The following is a 14759-nucleotide window of genomic DNA, read 5'->3' as shown; positions in this document are numbered from 1 at the left end:
TCGCACTTAAATGCACAAGCAGCCACTGCATCTGTTGACTTTTAAATGCACCATCTTTCCCAGAAGCCCCTGTGACTCAGGAGATCGTATATATGGACTCCCTGCTGTTAGCTCATTACTATTAACATTCATGTTAGATCAGTCACTGATGTGGTCTGACTAGACCTTAATGATCCACATACTTCTCTCAGTCCCGTGTCATACTGTGAGTAGGATGGGAAATAGGTGAATGTGTGTAGGTACACGCGTGTTCTGGGATTTATCTCCGTTTCACCGCAAGATGTCAGCCAGAAAAGTCTGCTAGTGATTCACCGGTGATACAAACATACGTGTGCGACTCGGGCTGCAACATGACTGTTGAGGGAACAGCTCTGCGTATGTGTTTACGTGCCTGGAATCACAGCTTCTGCTTGAGTGACTTTTTGATGACTAAATGCAATAAGTGTGGTTAGAGGCGTGCAACTTTCCGTTAACTACCAGCAATTATTAACATCTATCTGTTCCTAGTTTTAAAACTCTAAACTCTTCCCATGAGGTATCTTTAATGTAAACGATCATGATCTGCAGCAGGTTTGAATTTGTAGCCCTGCTTTGAGTAGCAATGCCAGAATCTGTTGTAAAATGTGACCAAAAGGCAAAACAAATATCTTTGTAGTTAAATATGGTGGATTTACCTGCTGTTTGAGCTGGTGCATGAGCCTGTCCTTCTCCCTCTTCAGAGCCATCACTTCCTCCTGGGCTTTCTTGCGTTTGGAGGAGGATAATTCTAGCAGGGCGATGTTGGCATCCTTTTCACTGATGGCTGCAAGCAAAGCCTGCTGCCTGACAGGGTGAGAAAAAGAAAGGACCGTACTGACTGATGGGTAAAGTGTTAACAGCAAGTCACGTCACGTTTTTAATATTTAGAAAGCAGACAGGTGTCGACTACAGAAAGCCCTACCGCAGCTGTATAGAGATGTCACAGGAAGCTCACTAATTCCAGCGCTCCCTAAACTCAGACAGCGATTCCACAGAAAAGAAGCAGACATCTTTGAAGTGGTCTGCTAAGTGTAGTATTTGTGGTACCTTGCTATGACTCATGAGCATGTAATAGTGTAATAGGACCTAATGGAGCAGACTGAGCAGGATATGACATCTTTCTTATGTCACCCCTGGTTCCCACAGTGTCTGTGTGTGTTTGTGACTGTGTACAGAGGGGGTGGCTTCAAATGACTGTCCACAGGTGCAGGGGGGCAAGGAGGACATACCACCAAACTTCATCATACACACAACCAGATGTACTAATTTAATCCCACAGAGCTCGATCTTGCATAAAGTCTGTGTGTTTGGGGAAGATCAGTGATGACTGTCTTCATCACAGTCATCAGCAGGATGTGTTTGATCTAAATTTGTGACTAACAAATTCTGCTTTCCCACTTTGGTAAGCATATACATTCTCACAGTTAGCCGGGCATGGACAAACCTCTGCTTTGGCTCTTTATGTTGTTTTCTTTGACGAAAATAAAAGATAAATGGCAAAAAGAAGCTCTAAACACACTTTCCTACAAAATACACTTCAGCTCATTTTATGATTTTCTTTTGTCTTCATCTTTTGAGAAGTTTGTCTGAATGATCATCACACCAAACTAGTTCACCGGTTCATACCTTCAGTGCAGACACTTAGGTTATTCTAAGCTGAATACTCCAGACTGTTAAAGGGCATTTGAAATTAAGAGGGTATTAAACAAGCATGTCGAGGTCATCTGTGGGTTTGTGTGAGGTGAAAGGTAGAGGAAGAGAAAGGAGGGTGCGTTAAAAATACACTTCGGTCTTTATTAAAAATTGACCTGCATTAGGGTGTTTTTATTCCATGATTTAAGTCCCTGCAGAAATAACTAAATTACGAAAAATAAACATGCTGAACTCAGAATAAAGTCCTGCTGGCCTGGGACTCCACATTTGATGTTTTTAGTACAATTATCTGCATGCCGCATCTGGATTCTCCCATTCAGGGCCATTAATAGCTCTTTGTGTATTGGTGTGTACTTGCATCTTGCGCATGTGTTTGCGTGTGCATGCATGTGGGTTCTGACATGGATTGGAGCAGCTAATCACACCATTAATCACGGCGCAGGACCAAAGTGACACTTTTCGTCTCCCCACACCTCCAGTGTTTTTCCTTTTAATGCTCACTGTAATGGGAACGAACACACACACACACACACACACACACACACACACACACACACACACACACACAGAAGACTTGTAACAGAGCACGTGTCTTAGACTGCAGGCTTATTTTTCTTGAGCTGGCCATTCTTAGTCTAAATCAGCTAAAGAATTAAATGAATAAATAAATAAAGTCCATATAGATCCACATCCTGTTTATAAAATCCATCCTCATACAGTTCACCATTACAAAGCTCAACAAACCTGATGAATTCTGGATTTTAAAGAATGGCACAACAGCAGTGCCCATTTCACTACTTTTTCTTTGGCTGCGTTAAATAGAGTGAAGAGGTGATGAACAGAGTCATATATGGGCAAGGAATGCAGCACAACATGTCACTGATCATAAACACTGTGTCAGATTAACGGCCAAAGCCTACATGCAGGATGGCCATCTTTACACCACATTGCCAGACATGGAAGCACAAAAATATTGAACCGCATCCAACCAGCCTCACAGCAAACGCTCGGATCTCTTTTAAGATAAAGTTCACACAGACGGAGCTGCAGAATTTTATCTTTACGGGTCAAAATGCTGCAGTAAATACAGCACGAATGCTTGAATGCAATATTATTCCTTTTTAACTGCACAGCATTAAGAATGGGACTTTCTACAGTTTAAGTAGCTGAAACACCGGGCAAAGCCAGGATGGCACAAGAGGAGAGTGCTTTTAAAAGTTCAGGGAATCAACCCCACTTTTTGTGAATGTATCAGGAAATGAGCCACCACTTTCTGAGCACTTCATGAAGGACATTTACACTGTCTCTGTTGAATAAACTTGTGTTTTCTAATAATAAAAAAGACACTTATAATATAACAAGGATGAATTTTCCTCCAGAAAAAACTCCATCTAAAGAAATGTCCTATAATTCTCTTCAGTCCTATTTAAATTCATCCATTTTAGACATTATGTCAATGCAGCAATGAAACCCTTAACTCAAATATAATTACAGCGTGTGTCAAATTACAGCTGAAGCGTGGCATATGCTGCCGTCTTTGAGGGAACAGTCGTCACCTTCATTACACCTGCATTCGCCTACGTCAGTCCCAAGAGAAGATTGCTGATCGAACCCGAGATGCTCTGAGCCCAGCAAAATGAAGCCTCTGAGCCAACGTGGCTGCCATGGTTCAATGCAAGCTAAATCGCTTCCAGTCTCTAAATTAACAAAGCGCGTTACAGTGAAGTCTCCTTGTGGGTGCTCACTAAGTGGTGCTGCGGGATTCTGCTGAGCGATGTCTTCCTAAAACAATAAAAAAGGGGCATTATTGTGATTAGTCTGCCTGTAAACCTCGTCTCCTACATCCTCAGTCGGTGATTGTGTGTGTCTGTGTGTGTCTGTGTGTGTCTGTGTGCGTGTGCTGATTAGTATTACTAACAGTCTTTGAACCTGAATCACACTGGAGTATTTAATCACATCTAATTTAAGTGGCCGTTTGGCCTCCGTTGTTGAACAGACTTGCAATGTACATTAATCTAGAAGACAGGATTCATCTGTCAGGCACGAGCACACCCCACACACAAAGACAGATGCTCTATCTGCTGGCTGATCTTGAGTGGGTGAACCCTCTTTCTTTCCTCCTCTCTTGTCTTACTCCCTGCTTAACTTTAACTTGGCCTGTCCCACACAAACAAAGGATTATCTTCATTTCCCCCCCCCCCAATTGAAAGGGTGACAATGAAATGGTTTTTCATGACAAACTTGTGATTAGTCTTCATAAAAGTCAAACCCCAAGCACTGGAAGGTCATGAGGTATGCTAATAAAAGGACGTATAAATCCAACTGCTGGAGCCCTGGTGTCAAAAAGCTCCTCTGCGAGGCAACTGTAGTTTAGCTGACACGATAAACACGATGCTCAGACAAACAACTGCGCAGCCTTGAATAAAGATCTCCCACAGCTCAACTATAGTTTTGGTATTGTGAGAAAAATGCGAGGTTCTGCAGAACAGCTGAACTGACATTTTATTTATAAGGGGTGAAATTCTCAGCTCAGCTACAACATGTGATTCCAATTGAAGCTTCATGGTCCCTGGGACATATTGAGACATTTGAATCTACAGACGTGGGAGATGGATGGCTAAAGTACATGACTGTGTGATGTGAAGTGTGTGTGTGTGTTGGGGGGAGACAATATGGAAAGAAAAAGTGAAAGAAGAAGAAGTTGAGATGTGAGGCACAAGGAGACAGAAGAGGTGATGAAGACATCTTCGAGGTGGAGCTGCTGCTCAGAGCGCTTTACAAAGTCACGCGGTACACTGTCAGATTTCTGGGAGACAAAAGGGTTAAGTTGGGGTTAAAAGTGAGCATGAAACTGGGTATGTTCACACGTAGGCACATCAAAGAGTGAGGTTTTGATGTGAAGAGATACCGTGGAGTTGGAGAGAAGGGATGTGTCAATGAGGAAAAAAAAACAAACAATAAAAAAGATGGCAAGAGATGAAGGTAGCAGGAGAAAGGGAGTACGTGTTTGACAAGACTGAGTGCCACCTGTGTTGCATGAGAGAGAGTAAAGAGGGAAGAAAAGAAGGGGAGAGAAGTGGAGAGGAGAGGAGGAAGGGAAGAAAGGAGCAAAGGTAAAGATTTAGGAGTCCCAGCATACCCTAAATCAGCTCAGCGCACTGCATGTTGTTATTCCTAGGTGTCACGGTTGAGGGATATGTGTTTATAATTTGTGTTATGACTTACTTGAAATTATGAGTGTGGAGAGTCAGCCGGACAGAAACAGATGCGTCTGTGCGATGCCCAAGGGAACCATCAATACTGTCTACCCCTAAGCGCAGTGTGTGCATGTGCTGCATATTCATGTGTGCATGTATTTGCCTGTCCATAAATGCATTTGTGCTTTCATCTCCATGTGTGCATGTATGATGTATTTTGTTTGCAAGAACACGGGGAGTCCTCTAATATCTGCTCCCAAACCATCTATTATGACGTCTTCCCGTTTGTGATCATGCCTTTCCACCACTTAGCTGTCCGGCTCTGCAGAAACATTCCTGGGGCACTTTATGGTGGTTTCTTGATTGTGGGTGTGTAAAGGTGCAGTACAAGTCTGGGGGCCCCTGTCTAGGCAGTTCTAGAAGCCTGTGGTGAGAGCAAGCAGAGGACATGAGAATGGGGCATGGTTGAGTGACACTATTATTTATGGTCTTGGAGTCATGTGTTATTTACAGCTAAGAAGGTAGGAAAAAGTCTATGTCCAACATAAAACACACGCTCAACCTACATTTGGTGAGCTTTCTGCAAAGCCAGTTGAGAGGATAAAGCCGTGTCTTAACTTTAAATGTGGGTAAAATTTATTTTTATGAGGTCCTAGTTTTGGCTGCCTTGGTTTGGATTAGCTCCATGCTAACCTGTAGCAGCTAACCTGCAGCCACATGCAAGATCCACATATTATCCGCTTCCTTTTGTATGCTCGGCCGGATTTAAGCCTTTATTTATCTTAATCTACAAGGTAGGATTTATCCAAACCCACCACAAATAAAACTTGCATGACTGCCTTGTTTGTTCCTTTGGAGCAGTTGCTTTATGTATATAGGTCATTACATGTAAATTGTGAGCTTCAAATTTCACATGCTAACCTTGAGCTGCGCTTCCCAAGAAAAAAACATGACAGCAGATGGTTCTCCCAGAACTAGACCAGGTTATGTGTGTTTTCACTTCACTAATAAAATATACAACGCACTTACTCTGCTAACCCCCACTCCCACACTAGTGCTCTGACTGGTGGGTGGTGGTGGGAGTCTAATTGAAAGAGTATGTATCAGTTTTACAGCAACAAGAGGGAAAATACGAGGGGACAAAAATCAACAAATCTGCCAAAACTAGCCAAATGTTTAGAGTTGGAGCAGGGACGAGGAGAGATGGCTGACTGCTCCCAGAGATGAGCAGGACCAGACGGCCACCGCTGCATTCCAGAAAGAAAGAGGGGGGAGAGAGATAGAGAGACCCAGACGGAGAGGAAACGAGTGCAGGAGACCAGGTGGCCGTGCGATTGCAGACAAAGGAGATGAAAAGTGCATTCGGTCTTGAAACAAAAAATTTGCAAAGGCGACGCCAACATCAAAAACAAGCAAGAATGTAAATGAACATTAATGCCGAGTTGAGGCGGCCGTACATTTTCAGTGCTGTTTGTTTGTTTCTTTATCTCTCTTACGGACAGAAATAAGCATCAAGGTGTGTTTCGTAAAACTCAGTGGAGGGTGATATAATAACAATATCAGTCTCATATCTGTGCATAAAGTGTGAACCTCTACTCAGGTTGATTGCTTAGAATAACAACTGAACAAGGCTCTCATTCAGAATCAGAGCTCAAGCACAAATCTGTGAGTAAACCATGAATACAAACCTTTCACGCACAAATGTGCATGAAATTATTTGTGCTCTACAAACAAATCTATCACAATCCCGCTTTTGCATTTAAAAAGCTACTGCTAGTATTTACTAAAAAGAGGCAAAGTGTCAGTTTTGCAACTCTAAGGTATTTTTGTGGGTGGCCTTATTTTAGATTGTATTTGTAGGACTTATAACTAAACTTAACTGAGTGTCAGAGGAAGGAGGAGACTCTGAACAGTCACAGCATTTTTAACAGATATTTCCTTTATATTGAAAATTCTCATTAAGCTGCCTCCAACATCTGAATTACAACACTGTTCCTCTAACACCTGCAGTTACAGTGTATGATTTCTCTTAGCAGACTGCCCCCATTCTCACCACTCCTTGTTTTTGACCAGTGTATGCATGACTGAAATGAACTGACTGAATCACTGTTTAGATATCAACGCATCATTACCTGCAGAACATTCATCTTCTGTCGGTGCATTTTGCGATTTTGCCAAAGCGTTAATGTGACAGACTTAGTAATCCTACCGTCTTAATGCTCAAGAATATGGATGTTTTTCAATAATTGCCATGAATTTCTTGTCCATCCCCACAGATCAGGTATTTCTTGTCCCAGTTACCATCTTTTTCTTATGATCAGTTTTTCTGTCTTTCTGATCTTTACTGTCAGAAATCTTCTTTGTTGTTCTTTAGCCAAAGTGAGTGTTTCAGGGTAAACGATATGCTAAACCCCTGTTTTTTTTTCTCCACGCCCAAGTCTTGGTTTTGTTTGTTTTTTTCTCAACCATCATCACTTTGGAAAGGTATGTCTTCTCTGGCATCCAACACCGACACCACGTTTTCAGACCTTCTTCTTTTTTTTCTTAGTGTTGCAGTTTCCTCTCTTGCAACATCCACTTTCACCACTTCACCCCGAGGTAAACGTGTTTCTTTTTATAGAGAAACGGGGGGCGTGACAGTATGCAGCTAGTATGCAGAATGCATGAGCATGCTGATTTATTTGGTGTGATTGATCAGAATGATTCACTAACACCCACATGGTGGTAAGAACAAAACTGGTCAGTGCACACGGTAATAATTTTGCATGTACAGTTATTTTTTGCACAGTATAAGAATATACCATGCACATACATACACATATTGGTGAATGAGGCCTACGGAGAACAGCTAGCCTCACTAATGCTATAAGATGCCAACCAATACCTCAAAAACACTTCGAAAGTTATTTAGGGTTTGATGGGTTTTCTATAAAGGTACTTAGTGGAACTTATTCTTTCCAGAACATAGCCAGATGCAGCGAGCTTGGACGTGTACCCACCGTCTTATTGTAACAATAAAGTTTGTACAAATCTTAGACGTGTCTGCCCACAGCCAGCAGTCAACTCTATAGAGGGCGATGAACAGAGCAGACAAACGTAGCTGAACATATCCTGAATCTTGCACTTTAAAAGCACACAGATCTAAAATGAGCATCAATCTGCACTTCCATCCATTCGCTTCCGCTTATCCTTTTCAGGGTCGCGGGGGGTGCTGGAGCCTATCCCAACTGTCATAGGGCGAGAGGCGGGGTACACCCTGGACAGGTCGCCAGTCTGTCGCAGGGCATCAATCTGCACTTTTTAAAGCAAATGAATGTATTGAATAAAACATTGAACTATTATTTTATAAATACAACCACAAAACAACTAATTGCATTATATCTGCTCTGTTATGTCCAGCCTTATTTCCCTTAAGTCCCAGGTAAATTAGCAATGTTGTTAAAACAACATCTTTTCTGGATAGCTCCATGTGTGCCCATGTGAGCTTGGCCAAGTAAGTGTGTGTGCAGGCATAGATTTCCCAGTGTAACCTCATTGTGTGAGTGTGATAAAGACACAAACCATATCAGATAAGTCAAAGCTTTAACCAATCACAAGAGCTGTCTGACACCTGGGCCTGAAACCTACTAATAGCAGAGCAGGGCTTTCCATTCGCTTAAAGGGAGGTTTGTCCTGTCTTTATTGTCATTCAGCTGACTGACTGACTGACAGTGTTTCCCCAAGGCGCAAGAAACAAGACAGGAGGCTGCACTGTACCACACACGTGCAAAGCTGCTCTGTCTCGCACACAAGTACAGACACACAGCAGCTGGATTCTTTAAAGCTGCCTGTCATCTGACAGAGAGGTGAGGGTAAGAGTAACATAGCTTCAGTCACACAGTGTAAGAAGACACACACATTCACACCTACACTGAGGGAGGGAGAAGCATGCATATGCAGTAACAGAAAGTGTGTAATAGTCAGTGTATAAATAGTTATATGTTCAGACAGTTCTTCAGCATTATAATATGAAACTGTACATAATGCACACTGAAAAGAAACTGTTTGATTTTTTCATCTGCAACAATAAAAGCCACCTTGGTTTCCTCAATACAAAATATTAATCATTGATTAAAACTGATTCTTTTCAGGATCCTCATGACATTTTCACATTTCTTCTAAAGCGTGTGCAACCCTCTGCAATCACAATCATTAATCTGCTGCAGAGTTAGAGCTAAGCTAGAATCCACTGATAATTAACCACTTTCCCTTTCTTCCTGCACCAGATCTACTCTACACTGTCTTTAAAGTCAGCTCCAAAGAAACACCTTCTGCATTGCGTCATTTAAATGCGCTCTTTATGGCCTTGTATGTTCCACTGCATTATAATAACCCTCTGTCCAACAGATCATCACAGGCCTTTGAACAGGAAATGTCTTTTTCTCCTTCTCAGGCCTCCTTCCATCACTCCTTCTCTCCTCCCTTTCTCTTCCTAATCAAAGAGAGGAGCAATTCTTTACAGAAGAGAATGGAATTACCTCCGCCATGGACTTGGACCTCTATCATTCTCTATTCTGCTCTGGCGTGCCCTATACTCCCTCCAAAGTGGGGCTAAATATTAAGTTCAAGGAGGTTACGCAAACACGTTGAAACAGCCATCCTTGGCCTAAATATTACCCTCAAACCTTCAATTACCCGCCTTGCCTCTCTCCCCTCATCCCCCTCGCCTTTCCTGTCCTCGGCATGGGTTCTCTCTCACTCCGGTCATCTAACTTCAGCCTGGAAATACAGTGCGCACTCATGACGCGGGGCCAAAAGGCCTTAAAAATGTCAGGGGCAGAGAGTCCAACATTGTGGTGCACTGTAACACATACACACATACAAAGCTTCACCCAAAATACACATGTACACACAAACCGATGAAAGACGGGTCCACAAAACAGTGAGAGCGAGTACCCCTGGTGTATTTTCTCTGAGTTCCAAATGCAGGCCCTGGCGGTGGACCACAGCTGAACCACAGCCGACATGCGGTGGGATGGGAGGCCACCACACTCACTTCCCTTAAAGAAGCAATAGAGACGCACACACACAAACAGGGGATCACAAAAAGACACAGGCATTAAATCAGACACACACACATGTTCAGCATTTTTCTGGACAGGACTGTCATGACGATAGGTCCGTGTTTAAAAAGCAGTTTGAGGTGAAGGGACAGATCTGTATGGGCTGTTTCCCACAATGCTTTGCCAGACAATTACACAACCCAATTAATGTGGTTACTACAGCACAGCTAGGACTTCACTCTAAGCAAACTGTGTATGTACGTGTGCGTGATAAAGAAGATGTGTGTACTCTCCTTTGGCCGGTATTACTCTCAGAATTATAGCTTTCGTTGGAGCTTACACTCGTCTATTTCCCGTCACTGTGTAAAGGACACACAAGGTCACACTAACATTCACCCCACACTCCATCAGCCAATCGGAGTTATTTCCAATCACAGCCACATGAGCTCAGGGAATATAAAAGCTGCATAACTAGACTGTGCTCGCTACTAAAACAGCTCCTTTCAAAGAATTAACAGTAAATAAATGCTGTGACACAGTTGTGTTTTACGAAACCGGTTATGAAATTTAATTACATAGAAGTAATGAGTTGTACCCATATACATCATAAAATATGGGGCCAGACAGAAAGTCTATGAAATGTACAAATGTGCACACACAGGGGTCTAGGTGAGGGTGTTGATTAAAAGAGTCATGCCAGGTCTGGACAAGTCTGCTTATATTTAGACAGATCAGTGAGGATCATGGGATCAAAGGAAACATGATTACTACCTGGCCTTCTGATTTAAAAAAGTCACTATTATTTCCCCGTCAGTAAAAACAGGAATACATATTTCAGCATGTTCGCTCTATGGCTCTCACGCACGCACACAGGCACGCACATGCGAAAGCAACACTCAGACAAACTCACGGGACATTTGCAGACACAATGACTTGCACCGGTGCACAGTGGACACGGAGGTAGACACAAGAACACACCTACATACACAGTCTCACACATACAACCACGCCGCTCTGTAATCTGGGTAATTTGTACTTTGAAGCTAGTGTAGACAGATGATGGCCTCTGGAACATTCAGTCTGTTGTGTCACTGGATGTGCAAGTTCGCTGGTTGGTGTGAATTCCCAATAGACACATCCCCCACCCGCTACCCGAAAGTATAGCTGTTGTGAATAAGGTTCGTGTGAGAAGAGACACTGGCACAGCTTGTACTCTTCTCTTTATTCCAATTCTTGTATGACTTCTTGTAAGACTGAGTGTGTGTGTGGCTTTGCAAACTTTATGAGGGTATGAAAATTAAAGCTGCAAGTGCCGACACACAGGCGCAGAAATGCACATGCAAGCATGAAACAGCAAAAGTGTGCGCCTTTTGATAATTGCAGCAGAGAGGGGAACTTTCTTCTCCTAACCTTGAGCTGCTCCCATCGAGACCAGTTTCCCTTCGTCTACTTTCTCATGCATTGGAATTATAAATGAATCCACACACAATATTCATAGATAAACACACACAATGTCATAAATGCTCTGCTGGGCCTCCACCACACCTGTGCATAAATTCCAGCATACATCTGTTTTTTAATAAAGAGACCTGTGGCAGTGTGCAGTTACATGCTGCTGACAGACTCACTGATTTCCAGATAGATAACATACACATCCAACTCAGCTCCCTTGGCACATTACATCACAGTTATTTTAATAATGGCTTCAACTGAGTCCTTTTTCTGGCTATGATTACATATAGGAGATTGTGTGTCTGCATGAATGTTCTTTCGTTTTTTTACTCCTTTACGATTAAATTATCACTTTGTGGTCATCTCAATGTAATTTTAAGAGTCTGAGGAGTTTAAGTTCATTATAATGTTGTTCTAAACACACGTTGGGCGCCTTATGAGGGCTACATTAAATGTCAAAGATAAAAAAAATTCAAACTGCATCCACAGTATGCGTGTGTGTGCATCCTGTGAGGAGGCAGCTAGTACTGTGTTGTTCTGTGTAGATATGTGATGTTGCTCCATTAACACTGCAAAGTTGTGGATGAGGGTGGGATCTTTTTTTTGGTTTGTGGTCTCTCACCCACTACTTAGCTGCTCTTTGTCAAAGCCATTCTGACAATGTGTTCAGGTATAATACAGCCCAAAGAGCTTCCTACAACAATCTGTGTCACGTGTGGATGTCTTCCCTTTCCCCTGTGAATTCCCTAACACTAAATCTGACTGTTTGACACGGCAGAGAAAATGCAGGTGTGTTTTTGTGTTTCCTGGATCTTAAAGAAAAACACGCTGATTTACTAGAGAAAGACGATATTACAGATGGGAAAAGAGCTCAGAAAAGGTTTAAAACATTACTTACAACTAAAAAAATAAAAAATAAAGGTCTCATTTTAGAGCTGTACAGTGATGCATTAACAAACAGCTTTCTTTTTTCTTTGTCTGAAAAAGGCCTGGAGACCACCTCGGTGCTCCAGAAGATCTGCTGCATGGGTGCAGACACATGTGCAAACATTGTGACATCTCTCTGCGTCACAGAACAGCAACACTGAAAGAAGGTGAGGAGCATTTTAGCATGCAAGAAAGATATGTTTATTGCTCTTTTATCTGCAGTCATGCAGTCAGACATACCAGGAAATTGCTCAGAAGTTTGGGGAACAATTGGCACGAAAAGCCTGTAACTGACATGTCAGGATGTCTACAGTGCGGTGTGCGTGCAGACACGTGGGCTTGTGTTTCTCTGTATATGTGTATGAAAGCTTTCAGTGTTTATCCCGCTTGGTTCTGTTTTTGCCAATGTGTCCGTGTACACATTCACGAGTTTATCATGCACTGAGCTCCTGGAGTGACATGTCAGGACACTGATGTTAGGAAACTGAGACACTCTGAGTCTGATAAACAAACCATGCCGGGAGGAGGACCTAAACAATGTTCCGCAATTGCTTTATTACTCAGTGTTTGCCCTAGGTGTCACGTTACTGAGATCTTCAGCACCATAAAAGCGTTCTCTATGGTTCAGGCTTGTGTTAGAGTGTGTGTTTGCTCTGGCAGAGGCTCCCTTGTGACTGGTTATATTGGACATGCTCAAACAAAGCCAAACACACAACAGGAGCCACAAGCAATTAGGCCTGCCATACAGCATAACTCTCTGAACACCCTCTGATTTCCCCTCACCATCTACTAATTTCCCTCTCTACTTACGCATTTTGCACTACCATCCAACATCCACAACTCACACTAAGAGGTTAGCCTCTGCTACATTTGTGCTCTGCTCCGTGCACTTATCCTCGGTGACATTTGTGGCAACAATATCATTTGCCTTTATGTCGTCTTTCGGCATAAAATGTTAATGTCAGACAGCAGAACACTGCTGACTGGCAAGGAAAGGCTTGTAATGCTAGCAGGCAGTCTAATCCTTCGGATTAATATAAATTAAGATGGTTTAGTTTGAGAGTCAGCGTCTTCATTTCATCCTGTCAAAGAGACATTTGTTTTTACCCAAACTATGACAACAATCCTTCTCCTTCTACTTTCTCTTCTATTGTTTGGTGCAATTTAAAACATTACATGCTTTACATTTCTGCTACCTAATTCTCAATTCCTTCCTGTATAGTAAACAAGTAAAGTCAGACATAAACTGATGGACATTCATTTTGAATTAGATCCCCTGGAGCCTGAGCAGAGGTTGATATCTCATTGCTTGTGGCTTGGACAGGAGACAAAGTGAAGATCTGTTTCAAATCAATGTAAGAAAAACGGGTAAACTCAATCTTGGTCAACCCCTTTCTCTTTCTGCCCCCAACCCTTGCGCTCCTCTCTCTTTGTCTTCCTGATCCTCTCTTGCTGTTTTTGGGCGTCTCTTTGGCCTTCCGTCACTAAACACCTCATAAGAGAGACATCACTTTGTGCATGACGACAGGACGAAGAGATGGAACGGTGCTGCGAGTGTGTTTCTTCTACAGAGGCCCCCAAAGAGGTTTCAGCAAGCCTCAATGGCACTCAGAGAATTCCCAATTTAGATCTACGGAGGATTCCCACAACAGCAAAGACTGTGGTAGACGTACAGCTTCCACAGGAAAAAGGAAAAAGCTAAAAACCTAATTTTAAGACTGACTTGACTGGTGATTTGATTCACGCAGTGCAGTACATGCAGTTTTCAAGCCGCCGTGACCACGGAGATTTAAGTCAATTTAGACAAGGCTTCAAATTAACTCCACAAAAAGGTGACCAAAGGTGAAAGGTATTTCACGATGGCTGCCTAGTCTTGCTCAATGATAGTATGTGTGCTCTTACACATATACTCGCACCAAAGTTGCATTAATTAATTACCATTATTTTAATTCTCATTTATTTCTGAATAGGTCGATATGAATTCCTCGCTGCTTGTCCCGTGTGTGTGTATAAACCTTTTGTAGTGGCTAATGTAGCTCTCCTGTTACATACACACACATGTTCTTTATGGGAAAGCTAATGGAGCCGAGTTCTTCCTGTCTGTGTGATGTGGTTCACTGTCGTTTGATGTGCTCAGGAATCTTGAATAGGAGAGCACCCCGAGCTGATCTTATCACATAAAAGCCCTCGCAATGGAAGAAGACACTCAACTCTGTTTTTTAACTTAATAGAGATCTGGGTCCCTGCTCCTGCATGTGTGTGTGTGTGCGTGTAACTGAGCCCTCGTGCACGTGCGCACCATTTCTCTAATTCAATCGAGTGTGTAACCTGAGGCCAAACACACACATTTGATTTCAGTAAATCCTGAACCTGGAGACCTGTGTCAAGAATGGATCGGAGACATGTCAGATACGTCAGTGTGCGTTACTGCGAGTGTGTGTGTGTGTGTGTGTGTGTGTGTGTGTGTGTG

General features: G+C 42.6%; 1 protein-coding gene across 1 annotated transcript in view; it reads right to left on the bottom strand.

The window, feature by feature from the left end:
• Positions 1-14759, bottom strand: part of LOC102305843 (ERC protein 2) — a 181797-nt gene that overhangs the window by 56341 nt on the left and 110697 nt on the right. The window contains exon 19 of the mRNA XM_042227459.1: positions 675-822. Within this exon, the coding sequence (XP_042083393.1) occupies positions 675-822 (148 nt within the window). The remainder of the gene's footprint in view (positions 1-674; positions 823-14759) is intronic.

The sequence above is a fragment of the Haplochromis burtoni genome, unplaced genomic scaffold, assembly GCF_018398535.1.
Source record: "Haplochromis burtoni strain Fernald_Lab_line unplaced genomic scaffold, NCSU_Asbu1 Contig_9, whole genome shotgun sequence".
Lineage (NCBI taxonomy): Eukaryota > Metazoa > Chordata > Actinopteri > Cichliformes > Cichlidae > Haplochromis > Haplochromis burtoni.
This window is presented reverse-complemented; position numbering and strand designations above follow the sequence as displayed.